We start from the raw sequence: 20,149 nt of genomic DNA on the forward strand, positions 1-20,149 counted from the left end.
ATGTATGAAATAAAGACTGCCTTGGAGCGCTGGAAAATAAAAGTTTCGTACATTTTTGAGCTAGGATGCATGGCTAAAGAGATAAGAAATCTGAATGTTGAAATTTGGGACTTTTGGATGGGGGGGGATTATCGAATTATAATTTTTAAAATTTTGTACATGTGATATATGGAATAAGACCACCTTGGAGCGCTGAAGAATACAGGTCCTCTACACTTTTAAGCTCGGAAGCACGGTTGAAAAGATAAAAAATCTGAAACTTGGATTGAGACCTGAAAAAAAAATCGAATTCCCAAAATTTTCAACATGTGATACATGAAATAATACCGCTTTGAAGAGCTGAGAAGAATGAGCCCAATTTGAACCTGATCTGATAAAGTATTGAAAAGTTAGGTTGATTTTTATGGTAACATTTCAGAATAAAATGCCGCCATCTTGAAACGGGGATGAATTGAAAAATTTTGAATACATACGTTTCTGCGCCTTGTTTCATAGTACTTGTATACCAAATTTTATCCAAATCGGACCATAACTGCGACTGTAACTGCGGTACAAACAAACAGACAAACGCCTATTGACTTGAAACATAGAATTCGCTTCGTTCATTCAATTATTTAAAATATTACAACGACTAGTTTCGACCATAACTTAGGTAATTTTCAAGTTGAATTTAGTTTCAGGTCATTTCAACTTGAAAATGACCCAAGTTATAGTCGACAGTAGTCGTAATATTTTAAATAATAAAGGATACTACAAGTTTTCATATTGGTTTTATCAATTTGTAAAAAAGTAGCCCATTCAAGTGAAGTGTTTTATAATAAATATTTTTTTTCGATTGATGCCGGAATTTTTAAAATCATTGTTAAATAAGTTGATTGTGCTCAAATTTTTTCAAGTTTAATTCTCAAATTTTGTGTACGGTAGTCTACCTACAAGTAAATTTTGGATTATGCAGTCTTGAAAATGAGTGCCCTATATAGCATCATTTTTACTACAGCGTGTTAAATACAACACTTTATCCAGTAATAACTGAATTTGGTAAATTGAGTATTTAGAATATGTTTGTAATTTTTCTGGAAATGACTAGCCTAGCAGGGGGTATCTTAATTAACATTTTATGAAATTACATCCCACGTCTATGACTGCGGACTTTTGAGAAACAATCCAAAGTTTACAAAATAGCGATATCTTCTGAAATTTGTTGATAAATTGCTGGAGCCTTTGTTTTTTACAATATACTGGAGCCTAGTATTTTTGTTGTACATCTTATAAGATGTTTCAATTATTTCTGACAAATAAAACTCATAATAATGTGGATAGGAAGATAGTAAGGTCGTACTGAAGATAATCAACTGAATAATATTGATTTTATTCAAGAAAAATATAAAACAGTATTTTTGGGAGTTCACATGGTTATTATTTGATAATGCTTAACTTAATCAAGCTGAATAAGATGTTAAGGTTTGAAAATAAACATAAATGTAATAATATATGTAACAGTATTGAAGGAAGATCACTAATATAAATCAGTATTTTAGGGAGGTCACGTGATTATTTAAATCTAATACTGCTCAACTTAAGCTGAATAAGATTCAAGGTTTGAACAAAATTCAAATAAACAGAAATAAAATACATATTAAAGGAAGTTCAAATGGTTAGTTGAATATGATTGTGATTGAATCAATAGCTCATCAGTGGTTGTGAAGCTGATTAATGCATTCTGTAGAGGACCTTGCGCTGACTCCTGTGCTGAAGCTCACCTCGACGAATCATTGTCATTATAACTTTGTAAATTGCTCTTTCAGGATATTTCTGCAAAAATAAAATAGATACAGTATATCATAATTGAAATTTTATAAACTGACCTAAGATGCAAGAGATTACAACAACAGTTAGTAAAGGAGGCAAAATATATATCAAGGAGTATCAAGGGATGAATAAAAATATAATTTGAAAGTTTACTCAAACACATTCCACCCAGAACAAGTATTAACCTTAGTAAAGACACTAGTCTTATAATTTATTATCAAAATCCAGCAACACCATAATATATAATGATTACGTATATATGTTTGAATCTTATGTTCTTATGGTATCTTATGTTGAAATATGACTAGTATAACTGCCACTGTTCAAAGTGGCAGTACAAATATATTACAGGATTAATGAAAAATAAGAATTAATAAAAAAATACTACTCATTCATGCATTCAATCATGGCTCAAGAAGTTCAATGAATGTTAAAATGAAAAAGCATATATACCTGTCGAAGAAAATCTTGCACAATGTTGTGCTCAGCAACTTGAGATCCGATTGCGAATCTTCGTTTCAATTGCTTCTCGATTTGAATCAACATTTCATGGTCTTCTTCTGTTGTAAAACCTTCGGCACCTGAAAATAAAAAAATAAGTATTTCAATTTTAAAAATAGTATCTTACACTTGCAAAGCTACAGTGCAAATAACAGTCGTGATAATTATTTTGGCAACTTCCAATTAGTACAAATTAGCATAATTTTTATGCCGCAGAGAAGATAGTCTCGCGCATTCTACCCAATATCGTATAACTAGTCAAAAAAGCTTGTCATGAATCGCTTAATGGTTTCAAATAGAAAATACCTTCAAGACTAAATAATTAAAAGCGAAAAACGAAGGCTTCAAAAATATTATTAATACAATTTAAATTATTGCCATTTACACCTGATGAGAACTAATTAAACATTAATTATATAATTTTAATGATAGAGCATGCTCAAATTACAACTGAATGTACTAGAAATGGAGGTAGATCATTAAACTTATTTGAAAAATGAATAAATAATCCTGTTTAACTGTATTTTTTTTGTTTTTGATAAGGGAATAACTTTACATACTGTCCACATGTAAACTATGAATTAATAAATTATGTATTTATCTTTAAGCAGATTTATTGTGGAAGTGGTCCCGTGTTATCGGATGAGCACGTTAAATTGTTGGTCCCGACTGAAGTATGACAGTCGTGAGGCCCATTGACGGCTTAAATTATATATTCAGGCGAGGAGGAACTTCCGTCAGGAACTCCCCATCAATAAAATCCATACGAATATTTTTTTCTTGTGGAAGTGAATAAGATTGGGCCCCCCTCCCCCAAAAAAGGATGAAGTTAGTCTGTTGTTCTTTTAAAACGTAAGCTATCTTGATATGTTCCATTTTCTATTGGTTGGCTTATCTGATTGATTCGTTTCTTCGCTCAAACTAAAGGGATTTCTGCGCTAGTCTGTGCTAATTTTATGAGTTTTAAGTGCATATGAAATCATGTGCTTATATTATGATCAAATAAATTTTAATTAAAACCATAAAATGCTTGTTTCTGTACTTACCAGCCAAAGTGCCAGACATAGCTGCGTCCAGTGTGGACACTTGGAATAGCCTCAACGCTTCGTCCACGTGTGATTCAGTAGCGAAAGAGGAGAGCTGCATTTTCGCTAGAGACTCCGATATTCTTATTACAGCTTCAAGTTGTCTGCAACAAATTATAAGGCCAGCGAATTTATAGATTTTGCCTATTATTTGTTATCTTTTGAACTACAATAGAACATCCATGACGTTTTGAATAGTTGTTGATAAATTCAACACTTCGAAGAGACGTTGTATGATTATTGTTGTAAACACAATACCATATTTTGCTCTATTGTATTATAGAACAAGTAAGAAGAAGGTGGTTGTATCGTTTTTGTATTTTATAACTGTTAATTCAACACTACATTTATTAAATTTATAATTCAAGGTTTTATATCTAATTCAATTAACTTATTATTGCTTATCTATCCTATAGCAAGCAAGTTGGCATTTACAAAATTCAAATAAAAGACAATATCGATACATAAGTAACAAATAATGATATGCAAACGATATGCAAAAGTTAATGAAATTCTGATCATAAACAAACCAATTTCACAAATTAATTTCACTCATCATTTTACAAGCAAGAAAGAAAAAGTTCATGGATCCTAAATTATTGATTGAACTTTGCTAAGTTCAAATTGCACTGTAAGTTACATATACTTGCAAAGTAAGGACTTAAAAAGTTACTCAATGTAGTCCATCACTATTGTAGCATTTAAAACAGAATGATCAAATTCTTAAACAATACTCCACAAAAGTTGACAACATATTCATGTCCCGCGTCGTTAGTATGGTGTAGTTACAAATCACGTGGTTCAAATATCCTTCTTCAAACGCCGGAACTCTTCCAATCAGCCATACCAAATCCAAATCATTTAATCATAATAAAAAAACGGCAGGTAGTTATAGTAAGTTTTTTCAAGAATCATCTAGTACCCGTTTGTTTTCCCTTTCCAAAAAATTACAATTCTTTTTTAGAAACTATGAAGTCTTAAAAAACTTATAAATTCAAGTAGTTAATATTTCCAGTTTTATCAAGTTGATAGTTGTCAACTTTCTAGATTAAGCTGCACTCCATTTTACTGAATGAGTAATCAAGAACTTGAAAGATATTTTAGGTTTTATGAATAAAATATTGTTTACAGTCCAACAGTACAAATATTCAATAAAACTAACCGGACAGTAATGGGAATTGTCATCCTCTTCTCAGACTCAATTTCGTGTTCCCTGGTGCCGCTTCTCATCAAAACATAACGATTTTTCAATTTTTCACCAGCAGCTTCCGACAACCTTGGACCGCAGTACCTGCAAACATTACATGATATTGGCTTACTTACTCGAGTAAAAATCTAGATCTGATAAGGATTAATTACAAGAACTGATGTAAACATGACAATGCAATTTACTTTCTAAAAACTTGGGATAACACCATATTTGTCCTCACATAAATTACAACTATGCCTTCATATGAATCCAAGGATGGAACAAGTGAAAGGCTATGGCCCGGTTGTACAAAAGCCGATTAAATTTTAATCACAATTTAACCGGCTTTTCTGCAACCGGCACTCTGTTTTATAAACGAGGTCTCAAAAAATAATCTGTCATCTACTTTTATCCCACTCTACCTATTAACCAACTTTTTCTACATAAGAGAATTCAAATTTAATAAATTAATAGAGGACCCATACACATCATGTTAAGCGTAGTAGTATCAATGATAGACTCATGTTGAATTTATAGGAGCGAAATATTAGATTAAATTAGATTAGATATTTCTAATAGGTTTGAAAGAAATGAGGTATTATGCAAATTAATACAAAATAATCCATTTCTAGAAATAAACAAGGGATGATTTCAGTCCTTTAAACACATTTAGATGAATGAAAAACACGCCTCATTTTTAGTTATTAATTTTTTCATAAATGAAATATTTTGTGAGAAAGTATTTTATTTGGTGAGTAAAACCTTGAAGAATGTATGCTAAAACAGTCATGAATCCATTTTCTTCAAATTGTAAAATTATCTGTTCCTAAAACTGAAACTTTTGATGCTCATATATCATAAAGTAAAAGTTGATAGAATCGAAATAGTCCGTAGTAATACCTGAGTGCTGTCTTCTGTCTATGATAATACTGAGTCTTGAAAAGCCTTCGGAAACAATACTTGTAAATAATAAAGATGAAATGGCTAACACTAAATATTACTTTAATAACAACGAACAGAGAATTCTGAAATACTTTATACTAACTTTCGGCAATAGTTGATGAACTTCTTGATAGTTTGTAAGGAGAGTTCACCTTCTTGGTTTTCCGACACTGCCTGATTTGCTGTCATGTGGACGTTCATGATATGCTTGGCCAGCGTCTACAGAATAAACACAACAAATTACTGTTAACAGTTCTTACAAGTAAAAAATTTTTTGAATAAGTCTTGAAATGGTAGTCAAAAACATACTGATCAAAACATTTTTTTAGAAGCTACAGAAAATAGTGGAATCAGTATCTACAAAGATGTCATAAATAAGTGGTTGCGACAATTTCGAGTATTTCCAAGTAAAACCGTGAACTAGCGTAAACTAGTTTACTAGAGATTAAATAATGGCGAATCAGCCGAAGCTCGTTTCTAAAAAATATCAATAAAGTGGTAGTTACAACATTCAAAGTGATCTATTCAGTATAGATATAAACCTAGTTGAGATGTGAGGTTCTTTGAACCTTTGGATCCTTGAATCCGTCCCTAGTAAAGATATATTCAGTAACTGATATTACATTTTAGTGATACTCTGTAAAAGAGTAAAACTGTATCTATGCCATGATGGGAAATTGCCATTCTGGATCTTGGCGATATTGTTTGTAATATGAATGGTAAAATGCAGAGAAACCGATAACAGCACCAAATTGTAGTTCTAAACTGTACACTTGACCTTCAAACTGGACTAAAGTATCTGATTTTGGATTGAAACTGGAATGCAACTTATTCATAAGCAACAGAACTGCTAATTCATCAATCACTGCTCCAAGCGGTGATCCCTTCAAAACGTCTGCATTCCTTATAAACAACCAAATGCTTACTATTCAACTAATGCTGAAAGTTTGCTGCAACTGATGCTGAAAATTTGCAGTGAATTTTATAATATGAATTGCGCTTACAGGTAGTACTTGTACAGGTGCGTACAGACTTGAACACCACGAACACGCGCATTTCACTTTTCATCAGCTGATGATACGCGTATACCTGTAACTTACTGGTTCTGTACAAATATAGATATAATCAGCTGATGAAAGTGAAAAGCACGTGTTCGTTGCGCTCAAGTTTGTACCCAGCTTAAAGGTGCGTACAGACTTTCGCTCTGCTCCGCAACCGGAAGTCACTCCAGCAGAGCGATTGATGATAGCAACAGTCGTTCGACCGGGGAACGCGAGCAGATCTAACATCTTCCATAACGTTCATGATGGGTGCGTGGGCGGTGCGACTGTGGTTCGATGGTGGTACTAGGGCGGTACGAGGGAGGAGCGTGCTCGGTGCTGGTTGGAAGCGCGAATATGTGTATGCAGCTTTAGATATACTTTTTCAAATATGGTGATACATGAAATGTCTTAAAATCTTATGTCATCAAGATATCATCACACTTTTTTAAATTTAAACAAAAATGAAAGTAATATTTGTGTGAACGTACCGAGTCACGGCCTTCGTCGTGCTCATCTTTCACGATGAAAATCATGTCAAACCTGGAGAGAATAGTGGGCATAAAGTCAATGTTCTCTTCACCCTTGGTGTCGTCCCATCTGCCGAACACTGAGTTGGCAGCCGCCAGCACTGAGCATCTCGAATTCAATGTAGTTGTGATTCCAGCCTGCAAAATTCATAAATTGAAAATGGATGGACTTTTTTAGAATTTACACTTTGAACATTTGCCTTAATTGATTGTCTTGATTTAAATACAGGCACTTAGAAAATGTCTAAGCTAATATCTACATTCGAATAGTTATTAAAACTAGACAAAATTAAATAAAGGAAGCTGAATAAGCGCTTCAAGAATGATCGATCAATTAAGAAATTATGTTACTAAAACACTCAGAGGCTTCAACAATACAACTTGAATTACTGTAGCTTCCAATTGGAAATAGCTCTAAAACGATTAAGCAACGTGTATTTTGCTGCAGATTACCAAAATCAATAAAAAGTAGTAGTCAACACAGTGACCAGTTACAAGTACGCTATGTCTTGAAAACATGTATAATGTCTGGAACAACAGAGGGAAGCAGCCGTTATGACAATAACATTTATCATTGTACATTCCTTCAGGCGTGCAAATAAACAATTTCCTAGTACGGTTACCAAAATGTTCCTCTAAACAAATAAAATACTTACTATATAAATGGAATAAATGAAACATGATCTTCCAGTTTTTAATTTACAAACTGCGTTTACAATTGAGTTTCTATTTTCAAATTCTCTTGAACGTCTGTTCTCTCCCTTAAATTTGATTCTTGCATTAGCACTATATCCTAACGTAAAGCCAGCGTTGTCATTAAATAATTGAAACTCGAGGTATAGTAGAATTAATAACAACTCTACCATAGAGAATTTTATGGTTGAAGACCTCTAGCAATCTGGCCAGTGCTTTTTGAAAAGCGTGAAAGCAGATTAGTATACTAGACAGCAAATATTTCAGACGAGCTTCACTTAGACTGGGTTGCACCAAGCTTGATCAACCTCCTCAGCATTTGTCCTGAATAAAAAACTGTAACTGAGTAACAGAGTATGACGTTGACTGTGAGGATGTTGACTGACCTTGGCAATGGATATAGTCTGCTGTTCCATGGCTTCGTGAATGGCAACTCGATCATCTTCACGCATCTTATCAAACTCGTCAATGCAGACCACTCCGCCATCAGCAAGCACCATGGCACCGCCTTCCATAACAAAGTTTCTCTGGAACATCCAGTATGATAACACTCTATGTTAATAGATAATTGAGTTAATAATTTAGTATGCAACAGAATTTCGATCCTGAAACTGTTAGCTCAAACTATATTATTGTGTTGCGCTGGATTCGGATAGATGATCCAGACAATTACACTCATCTTTATTGTATAAAAACTAAAGATTGTGCCAAAAACTGATTTATTGAAAAATGGTTTTGGCTGTAACACGATTATCAATCTTTAGTGAACTAGAATTATAGTAAAATAATATATAACTTACTATGAAAATAATTATTTGACACCGCATTCTGCGTGGCGTACTTTACCTTATTGTAAAGTAAAATACTTTACTACTCTACTTTACTTTTACTTTATTCTAGTTTACTTTTACTTAACCACACCATTCATGTGATTTACTTTACTATTGATAATAGTGTTAACAACCCTATTGATTGTTTGATTTTTCAATAAATGAGTTACTTTTTCATTTGACCAATAATTTAAAACTGTAAAATTTTAATGTAACAACTATTGTAAAAAGTTTAAAGTTGAAGATTTCATCACTCTTTCATATCCATGTAGTTTTCAGCTTCAATATTGAATTACTTTGTAATTTTGATTTAATAGGTTTAAATATTCATTAGTCTATTGTTGGGAATTATTGTAATTGCATAATCAGGTAGGAAATTTTTGGGTTTCCTTGCATGCTCCCACACAGTCAATAATTAGAAGTATATGAAGAAAAATATGTGTAGAATATGAAATAACAATAAATCTTACGGTGACTGGATCCCGATTGACAGATGCAGTTAACCCAGCAGCAGATGATCCTTTTCCGGATGTGTAGACGCCCACTGGCGACACTCTCTCGATGAACTTGAGAAGTTGCGATTTGGCTGTTCCGGGATCTCCTAGAAGCAGGACATTGATGTCTCCACGACGGGTGAGACCATCGGGCATTCTCTTTCTCGATCCTGAAAAATTACCACACCTCTAGCTAGTGGAAATAATATCCTTTATAATCAAAAAATAAAATATTCAATAACATTACAAGTAGATAGTACTTCAGGTTCATTCAACATTCATCTTAACATCCAAGCACACGATGATACTAAAACTAGAGCAGGAAAAATGATTATGGAATTTTCCATATTCATGATGATGTGGATAAAATAGAAACGACTTCTCGAACTAAAAAAAAACTTAAATTAAAAGAATAAGATGAATAATAGTTAACAAGATAAATACCTAAGTTGAATCGAGGAATTTAAATCGAGATCAATTTCGTCAGGATTTGATTGCAGTAGGGCCTTAAGCACAAATTAAGTCTGGCCCTAATTCGTTTGAACAGCTGGTGGCTTAAATAGCTGAGATTGCATTTATAATAAAGTTTCATTTCGAGTGATTACTGATACAAATCATTTTAAACCTGGTCTATGAATAGGTTGCATACGACCTTTAGTTGAGAGATAATACCATACAGAAAAGATAGCATAAGAAGATATCCCATGGTATAGGGCGCTTATGTTCTAAATTTCACTGTTAACTCACGCTCATATAGTCCTAGTAGTTACTTCTCGTGAAGCAATGTGACGCTGGCAGTCTCTCATACTATGACGTTCTTACACTCTAACCCGGCCGGAATTGTTTATTATTAGTACAGTGTACTGTTTATTACTCAAACAGTAATAATATACATTAGTTGACAGTAATCGACTCAAGTAAAGAAAAAACGACAAGGAATTTGGAACTTCAACCTTCAACCTACACCATGTCATATCTCCTAATGCTATATTTTCTCTATGCTAATTGAAAGATTTTCTTCATCATAATTGACTCAAATGCATTGACAGAATGGAATAACAAATAGAAAAGAATGTCTTTTTCATTGGATGACGTTGCATCAGATTATCTGAACAGTAGTGTTCAGTAGTGTGACGACCTATATCATGGGATATCTTCTTATGCTATCTTTTCTCCATGATAATACTTATGTAAATGTATTGACATAGTAGATTAACCAATATAATAGAATGTATTTTTCATTGGATGACGTTGCATCAGATTATATGGACAGTATTGTGACGAGACGACCTATATCATGGGTTATTATTATACATATAATTAAAATTATGTATTATAATTGAAAACATAACCTTCAACATATTGCATGTTTTATGGCAATAAACGATGATTTGATTTGATATCTTCATATGATATCTTTTCTCAATGATAATACTTTAACATATTAACAGGAGAGTAGTGTCCATTCTATCACTTATTAGTTAATATAAGTTCATTCTCTTATTAATTTGGTCCTCCACGGACTAAGTTAATATGAGAAGCTTCACGACTTAGAAGCTCCACTTCTCAGTTAATATAATTTCTATCGCTATCCTCCACGGACTAGGAATAGGTTACCTCCGAAAAGCAGACAAGCGAGAGCTTTCTTGATGTCGGCCGATCCGAAGATGCTTGGCGCGATCGACTGAGCGAGCTTTTCGTGGATGTTGGGCGACGCAGCCAGTCGCCGGAAGTAGTCCTCCTCATCGGCCGTGATGGTCGACGAGGTGGAGCCGATGCCTCCGGCCTCCACTTTGTAGCCGACCACGCGCAGGTAGGGTGATCGCACGCCCACCACTGAGCTCTCCTTGCCTCGTCCACCTCCCTGCTGTTTGTTGCACACAAACACAACATTCAACTATCATCAAACCAACCAAAATGTAGGTAAAATAAGTTGGAATGATTCCTCATTCAACTATCTTACTAACACATTCAACTAACGTATGGAAATGTTTGTGAACTAAGCTCAAATGATTCCTTGCCTCTCACCTCCCTTCACTCAGAGAAAACTTTATCTTTAACCTTCGGAAATGCATGTAAAGTAAGCTCAAATGATTCCTTGCCTTCCCCAATTCATTACATAAATAATAATAATAATAGCAGCTTTATTTACATTCTTGAAAGAACAAAAGCCTCTCTTATGAGGTATATATGTGGTTGGCAACAAATACAATTTCACATTAATTTAAATTATACAATTTTTCACTTTTCAATTCAGAGTCTGTCAATAATTTTTGCCCATCTTCCCCTATCTCTAGCTTCGGTCAGCCACAAATCTCCCTCCACCGGAGTGCTGGGCGGGCGTCCCCTTCCTCTGGTCCTGTCCCGTGGTATCCATTCCGTGCATGTCTTCGCCCATCATTCAGCTTCCATCCTTGCCACGTGACCGGCCCATCTCCACTGCATTAGATGAGCTTCCCGTTGCAGATACTTCACATTGATCATTTTCAAAATTTCCGTGTTTTTAACTCTCTGTTGCAGTCGAAGCCCGAGTATACTTCTTGACATTTTTGTCTGAGTTGTCTCTAATCTTCTGTCAAGTTCAGCTGTCAGTGTCGAAGTTTGGGCCCCATACAACAGTGATGGATAGACACATTTTCTGAGGGCTTTCGCTTTTAATTCATTCGAGAAGTCTCCTTTGAATATTTTCCTTAGGATCCAATACTTCTTCCATCCCTTGTTTATTCTCTGCTTTACCTCCTTCCCTGTTCGATTCTCAAATTCTCGACCCAGGTACTCATATTCATCCACATAGCATATCGACCAAGCAGTGACCTCAATCCTCTTCTTGTTGGAGTTGGTCATAACTCTTGTCTTATTTGCATTCAGATTCAAACCCATTTGTTCACTTGCATCTATGAGTTCGTTGAACATTTCTCTCATCTCTTCAGCATTTTTTCCAATCAACATAACGTCATCTGCGAATCTTAAGCTGCGTACACATATACGCTCTTCCAACCCGCACCGAGCACGCTCCTCCCTCGTACCGCCCTCGTTCCTCCATCGAACCACAGTCGCGCCGCCCACGCACCCATCATGAACGTTACGGAAGATGTTAGATCTTCTCGCGTTCCCCGGTCGATCATCAATCGCTCTGCTGGAGTGACGTTCGGTTGCGGAGCAGAGCGAAAGTCTGTACGCACCTTTAGGTTTGACAGCTGATATCCATTCACGCATAATCCTCTGTTTTCCCAACTCATTCATTACATAACAAAATCATTCAACAATTTTTAAACCAACGGAAATGTTTGTAAAATAAGCTCAAATGATTACCTGTCTCCTCCACTTCCTTACACACCAATAAAACATTCATTCAACTATCTTCAAACCAACGAAAATGTTTGTAAACTGAGTTAAAATGATTCCTTGCCTCCCTACTTCCCTAAATACTAATTACCCTAGATACAATTTTAAAGCAACAGGAATGTATGTAGAATGAGTTGAAATGATTCCTTGCCTCCCCACATCACTGCATACTAATCACCCTACATACAATTTCAAACTAACAGAAATTTTTTTAAAACAAGTTGAAATGATTCCTTGCCTCCCCACATCCCTACATACCGATTACCCTACATGCAATCTTCAACCTACGGGAATGTTTGTACGAGTAAAATAAGCTCAAATGATTTCTTGACTGCTTCTTTGATTATTGAACTTCGATTATGCTCCTACAGGTATATCAATCATACAAATTTAAAAAAGTGGAAATAGAGTAAGTAACAGCCTTCATCATATATCTCGATTGATATAGTTATGAATGGAAAAGAAATTAATCAACAGTACTTACTCTAGCTTTGTTGACTTTTTTAATACAGTAGATTCCAATTATGATCACCCTATTTCCTGGAACCACTTTGTCACACAGATATCTGAAATCAAAGAAATATTTATTACTCTAATTTCAGTTGATAATAAATCTGATTGTGTTTATCAACTCAGTAGCTGAAAATTCACATAATGGAGTCTAAATGAAATTCAAAACTCTAGCAAAATCCTAATATCGTAGTCGAGAGTGTAGTAGAAATTAAATAGTAGAATTATGTAGAATTGTAGTCAAAGAATCGCAACTCAAATAAAGAGACACGAATAATTGTAATAAATGCTCCATTATCAAAATCAAAGCTATTGTAATGATTTCATCTCACCATTCAAGAATACTGAAGGAAGCTTTAATTAATTTGGTCGATACAGAACAAGCAGTCAGAAGTAATTCAAGTGAAACATCAAGTATCTGATGGTGTTATATAATGCAAATAAAAATAACCTACCTGTCCATAAAAAGTTGGACGTGACGAGGCATCTCACCCTGGGGAACTGAATCATTCAGTTCTTGAAGTTTCAAAGTTTGAAAGTCAACGCATTTGCATTTGTCTGGGATGATGAAGTACGGATCTAGTGGACACTTGGGTCTTCCTGCTTGTTCTCTGCAAAAGATGAATAGAAAACATATTTCAACATTATACAATTTATTATAAGAGTATTATTGAAATGAAGAAGTTAATCCAAACATAAAATTCTATTTCTACAAAGCCAGTATCAACGTGCAACGATCCGTCTGCAAGTTGACTAAAACCATTGACATCAACAATGGTGTTCGCCAAGGTGCTGTAAATCTCCGACATTGTTTATTATTCATGTAGACAATAACTTACGTACATAGTGAATATTAGTAGACAGGTGTAGCATTCGAAAAATATTTTTTTCCAACTCAATTACGAATGCAGGCGAGCTAGTGGTAAAAAATGAAAACGCCGTACCAAAATAAGTTTTCACGTTGGCTCAAGTTGCACAAGATTTATCAACAAGAGCAAATCAATGACTTTCAAATGAGATAATTCTGTTTAAACATAATTGTAATAGATAATGGGATAATTAACGGGCGATAAAACACTTCAATTACCTTGGTAACAATATCACAATTGATATAAATAAGAATTTATATAAAAGAATATCTAAATTAAAGTGCTGTGAATCCATTCTTTTCAATTACTAACTTGAACTTTGAATTCCACCTCAGAAGTGTTTTTAGTTCTAAAAGAATAATTAAAGACAATAATATGCGGTGAATTTTAGATTTTTATTAATATAAATCTGAACTTTAAGACTAGAAAATAGCCAAAATTTACATTTTATGATTCTATTGCTATCCCAAATGTCTACTAAGGTAAAGAAAATTGATATCTAAACTGCAGAGATGAGGTTTCTGCGGAGTGTGTTCGGTTGCACTCGAACAGACTGAATTAGAAATGACGAAATAAGGAGAGCTTGGTCTGCTACGTCTCTGCATGATAAAATATTACTAAATCGATGAACTGGTGCCGCTACTTGAATATGATGCCATATGAGATAATTCATTTGGAAAATTGCACACAAATAAGATGAAGAGATGTAGGAGGACCGAGGAGATTCTATTTGCTCTTTAAAACAAAATATGATTGATGTCAACGTGATATTACAGAACTATAGATACTAAAGATACTATAGATAGGTCTACTATACTTTAGAATCTACAGAGTGTTTACGAGCTCCCTACCAATACTCTAGGAAATTGTTCCTGCGTAAGAAACATATCTAAATATCATATTTAAATTGTCCGGAAGTCTACAGTTACTTACACAGCGGCCATTTTGTTTCTTTTGATTATTTTTTTTCTAAATAATGGTTAAACAAACGAAATTGAGGTTTTACACGATCATTTATAACAACTAGGCAAAGCTACAAAAAAATTATGATACTTTTTCAAATTCATAAAACAAAATGGCGGTCATTTGAAATTTTGTTTCTTAAATAACTCAGAAACCGGTTGGTATTACAAAAACTTTACAAGAATAACTATTTTTAGTAAATTCAATTGCCTATCGATTGGTACCAGATATTTTGAGATTGGACCAATATTAACTGAGTTATGGCAGCTTTTGTGGTTGGTGGCCTACCTTTAGAGGGTTATGTAACGTTATTTTATTGTTTAAAATGACCTAAAATCGTTTACAATTAACGTGCAATGCAAATAGATATTGTTGCATCATTGAGGCGACTCTATCAGCATGCCTTGGTTTTCACTGGAACAAACTTTCAGTGGTCACCTATCTATCACCAAATCGGCCAAAATGGCCGCTGTGTGAGTAACTGAAGACTTCCGGACAATTTAAATATGATATTTAGATTTTTTACCCAGGAACAATGCCCTCGAGTATTGGTAGGGAGTTTCTAAACACCCTATATAATGCGAAGAATACTCACGTATTGCACTTGCGAGGTAGTACATAGCCGTCCAAACCCGGACGAATGTTGAGGTCTGGAATCACGTTTTGGCAGGATCTGCATTGGATTGCAATTTTGGTTGCTTTGGCTCTTATCCCAGAAGCAGAAACGACAATTCCGGGAATCTTCACAATTTGAGAAACGATGCTGGACTGTAGAAAAATAGCAAGAATTTTGAGTTAATACACAAATTATTAAAATTGTTGGAAAAGTAACATATGGCGTACACAAAACTCGATCTCTCCTGAATTTTAACAATAACCGTAGTTTGAAGTAAGACTGTCAAGTTAACTACTCTTTTGAATCAATTTGAATCTATTTTTATTTTGATTATTCAATAAATTCTAACTTGATAATTATAACATATTTATTCAATTTGCAATTTATAGTTTACCTAACGATAAAAACCCATTAAAACATACCCATTAACGAGAGCAATTATCGACGGACTTATGAATGAATGATTTCGGGTTAAAAGTCCCATCAGAATATTTTTTTCTGAGAATTTTCTACTTCATTGAAGATTATCCACGTAGTTTTAACGTAGTAGTAGACAAAAATTCTATTTTTTCAATTGTTGACAAATAGATTTGATACAATGATTGTCTATAATTCTATAAAACTATAGCATGGAACTATAAAACTATAACGCAATGTAAGTTTACTTGTATTTATGTCAGATCAATGCGGTTTGAACCCGCTCGTATTATTATAAATTGAATTGTGTGTTTTTTAGACAAATATCACATTTAGTGCTCATAGAAGGTTTCCAAATCCAAGAGGTCAATTGAAATGAAATTGAGAGGAGTATTAAGTGGCTGTAAGTGGACTGCAGGATATATTAGGATATGTATGGTACAATAATCCATCAACGTGAAATATTCTACAAAAATCAATAGTTTAAAATAACTGATAATACCCAATTAAACTATTCAACATCTATTGGAGCATTTCTTACTCATTCTTTCTATCTATTCTATTATCATAATAATCTATTATTATTTTATACTAGACTAGCAGGTAACCCGTGCTCCGCAAAAGTCTAATTGGCAAACTGAAAACTTGACCTTCTGAAATCTAGAAGAATTTCAAATAGGCCTATAACCATCCTCGGTAGATTGAAAATCTATATGCAATATTCCAAGTTAATCAGTTCAGTAATTCAGAGGTGATGATGCGTCATTCGTTAAATTCCTATCTCGTACGTGTATAAGCCAGTTCTTTCCTTTATTATATTATAGATTAGATGTTTAATGTCAGCTGTTAACCAATCCTTTGAAATCAACAATAATGCTATAATAATTGCAAACTCGACTTAGGGCACTAGGTACCTCCGTAAACAAAGCCATAATGCATGACAGGTGGTTGATGGTAACGTCAGCACAGGTAGGGCTCCTACACCAATAAAAACACTAGCTGATATAGATCATCTGAAATCAACAAATTTATTGTTGTGGGAGCCCTACCTGTGCTGAAGTCACCAGAATGCACTATGTATGGCTTTGTTGACGGAGGTAGTGCTTAGGGCCATATGCACCATCTACGCTTAACGCTAAACCACGTTTACTTGTAGATACGGTTGCATTTATTGTAATGTAACACATTCGGGGTTTAAACGAACAGCTGACATTTGTCCGTTTAAACGAAGTGTCTGCATACGGGCCTAAATCTCCTAGCCTTATACCCACTAATGCGGGCTTTAAAACTGTGCCGCTGTCCGCAGTAACCCACGTCGATGTGTTCAATTAATCTACATTCAAATGCGGGAACCGCGTTTCTTCAAGCACCCAGCAATAGAGACGTCAACCAGTAGCGGCTATTAGTGGCAAAATGCGTTCACACGGGGCAAAACTAGCGTCTGAACGACTTCTCAGGGACAATAAACTGAATTCTAGTAGCTAACACTAATATCCAGGTTTGGTTGACGTTACTATATTAGCCCTGTATACAGAGTATTTAACAGCATGATAAACAGCATTCTAAGCAACTCTAATCAGTATAAAATATTAAATGAATAATCCAAGGTTCTTATTACATTCGGCCACCAGTTTTGGCAACCAGTGAGTCGTCAAATGTCCGAGCGGCATTAGTTCTTATTGCAGTTATCACAATAGGAATCACCAGAATCACTGGTGTCTCACTAGTGTCCCAATGTAATTTACCCTCGGCCGCCAATGGTTGCTCTCTGGTGACTCACTGGTGTCAGAGACTGAAGGCTGAATCTAATACGAGACTACAGACGAACGCGGACCAAAGTTCAGCGCAGCGCTCACTCGGCGAGTTAATACCTTAAATATCTTCTGCTTCATCCATTACCCACACTTGTGGGATCGATGACATCATAAAATTCAATATACATAATTAAACACACAACTATTCAGATGGCACATTCAAACAGTTACCACTTTTGATAAAAATTCAAATCATTACTCATAAATGTATTAACATTATAACATGCTTTGTCATAAAGCAGCTTCCAGACGGTTCTCTTCAAGACGGCCACATCAGGATGCAGCTTGTTGAAGAATTTCAGGGCTGAAATCCTATAACTGGCCTGTGATCGATGGAGGCGTTCCTGGGGAAATCCAACAGCTCACGGTGACTGGTGTTGTGGTAGGGAACGTAACTAGAGTATTCTGTATCCTTTTGACACACATCAAGCACATGAGGATGTAATCTCTGACGACCGTCAGTTCACCAAGGCGAGCAAAGATAGCACATCTATCGCAGTGGGCAAGGTGATCACTGCCTGTTATAATTCTCTCAGCCCTCTTTGCCAGCCACATGACATCAGCAGCCCTGCCGAGTGACCCCATAGGAGAAATCCTCAAGTGATGTGGCAATGAAAGACAACGTGATACATTATTACAAGATAGGCCTACTTCTCAGTCACCAGGCACCTTATTTTGAGCAGCAGGAAGCAAATGCGGGAGAGTCGGCTGGTTACCTGCTGTGTATGACTGTTCCAGCTAAGTTAGCAGTCCAAGACAAAACCCAGAAGTTTCACTAGATTCTGAGTGACAAGCTACAGATGATTCTTTAGGTTTTGTCCTCATTGAGCTGGAATCGATTAGCCAGGAACCACAAAATGGCAGATCAAAGATGCTCCGCAGATGCCTTCAAAACCCGCTCAAGCTCAGTACCCGACTACAGTACAGATGCTAACATCTGAGAGGAAGCGTGGTCGTCAAGGTAATTTATTATGTCTAGGAACAGCGTAGGCCCCAGCTTCGATCACTAAGGAGCACCAAAAATCATCAGAAGAGTCTGGGAGTGGCACCACCGAGGGAGACAAGGTAAGACCTTCCAAAAAAGTATGAGCCAAATATGTAAAGGGCCGAGTCCCTTAGACCACAGAAACTAACTTTCCAAGTAGAAAGCCATGGTCCATACAGTTGAAGTTTTGGCTCAGATTGCACAAAGCCAGAGCAAGAGATTCACCATCCTGAAAGGCAGCATCAATACACTCACCTATATGGTTCACTGCACCCACTGTCGGTCTCTTGGAGAACAGGCCATTCTCCTCAAAGAAAGCCTTGAGCTGTCGCTTGATTACTGCTTCAATTACTTTGCAAAAGACAGTAGTTATGGAGATTAGTCTGAAGCTACGACGGCTCTCACGATCACCTATCTTGAAGACCGGACCAATATTGAAGTCTTCAAGAAATCAGAACAATTTCTAGACCTCAAGCACTTGTTGACAGATGTTAAACTCGAACAACGGAGTTCAATGCTAATTATAGTTATGGAGATCTGAATATGTAAGACAACAAAGTTGTTAAAATGAGTAAATAGGTGAGGCACACAATGGCAAAAACTGAACAAAGAAACGACACACGACTTACCTGTATTTGTAATTAAAATTTCCTTCATGAAATTGCCGAAGAAAGTCCTTGAACTTTTTTTTAACACTTTGAAGATTGATATTAATATTATTTTGGGCATCATCGCCTCCAAAGTTGTCAGAAAAGAAGAGGCCAGGATCATCAAAACCTTCCATTGCTTTTTAATAATAACTGATGACAATGTCGTCTGAAGAAATGGATCTAGATATAAAAAACGTATATTGAGTCAATAATTAAAACTAGAATTAGAATGAAAATAAAATATAATTGGAAAATCACAATCTAAAACACCAATTCAATACGGATACGGATTATGGAAAGAGGTTAATTTCAAAGTACAAGAAAGGCAAAGTTTTGGAGGGAAAATGAGGACTTTAGTCAATGCTACCTGTATTTTATCTTGGTACTAATCTTTTTATAAACTACAGATTGAATAAATAATTTTGTTGTAAACATGAAGATTTTGAAATATTTAATGGGATTCAATGACTTTGGATTTATTTTTATTTTATATAATGTATATATTTCAGATTTTTTGTCTGGACGCAACAAAAATGTTAATTGCTCGATTTAAGAATAGACAGGAAATCAGTTGATTGAATAGTGTACTTTGAGTGTGAATGAGTTATCAATATTTTTGTTAAATTGGGTCCAATTCTAAAATTTACAAAAAATATCCAATTATCCACTATAATTTTAAAATTATTAGTATGTTTGCTAACTTAACCTGAAACACTGAGTGATCATTTGTACAAAAGCCGGTTAAATTTTTACCGTGATTAATTTCACGAGAACCATCGCAATCAAAGAGGCTTCTCTGATTGGTTCTCATGAAATGATTCACAGTTAAAATTTAACCGGCTTTTGTGCAGCCGAGCCTCAACTTTT

At 35.0% G+C, this 20,149-nt stretch overlaps 1 protein-coding gene across 1 annotated transcript; it reads right to left on the bottom strand.

The window, feature by feature from the left end:
- Nucleotides 1-1,348: 1,348 nt before the first annotated feature.
- Nucleotides 1,349-19,608, bottom strand: LOC111050727 (DNA replication licensing factor Mcm5). Its single transcript, XM_039425723.1, has 14 exons — nucleotides 19,262-19,608; nucleotides 18,014-18,215; nucleotides 15,396-15,568; nucleotides 13,424-13,579; nucleotides 12,943-13,024; nucleotides 10,731-10,980; nucleotides 9,090-9,283; nucleotides 8,176-8,316; nucleotides 7,058-7,234; nucleotides 5,630-5,745; nucleotides 4,558-4,686; nucleotides 3,357-3,499; nucleotides 2,263-2,390; nucleotides 1,349-1,812 (listed from the first exon to the last, which is right to left on the bottom strand). The coding sequence occupies exons 1-14, from the start codon at nucleotides 19,414-19,416 to the stop codon at nucleotides 1,711-1,713; spliced, it is 2,148 nt and encodes a 715-aa protein (XP_039281657.1). The 5' UTR covers nucleotides 19,417-19,608; the 3' UTR covers nucleotides 1,349-1,710.
- Between the last annotated feature and the right edge of the window lie 541 nt (nucleotides 19,609-20,149).

The sequence above is a fragment of the Nilaparvata lugens genome, chromosome 4, assembly GCF_014356525.2.
Source record: "Nilaparvata lugens isolate BPH chromosome 4, ASM1435652v1, whole genome shotgun sequence".
NCBI classification, from domain to species: domain Eukaryota; kingdom Metazoa; phylum Arthropoda; class Insecta; order Hemiptera; family Delphacidae; genus Nilaparvata; species Nilaparvata lugens.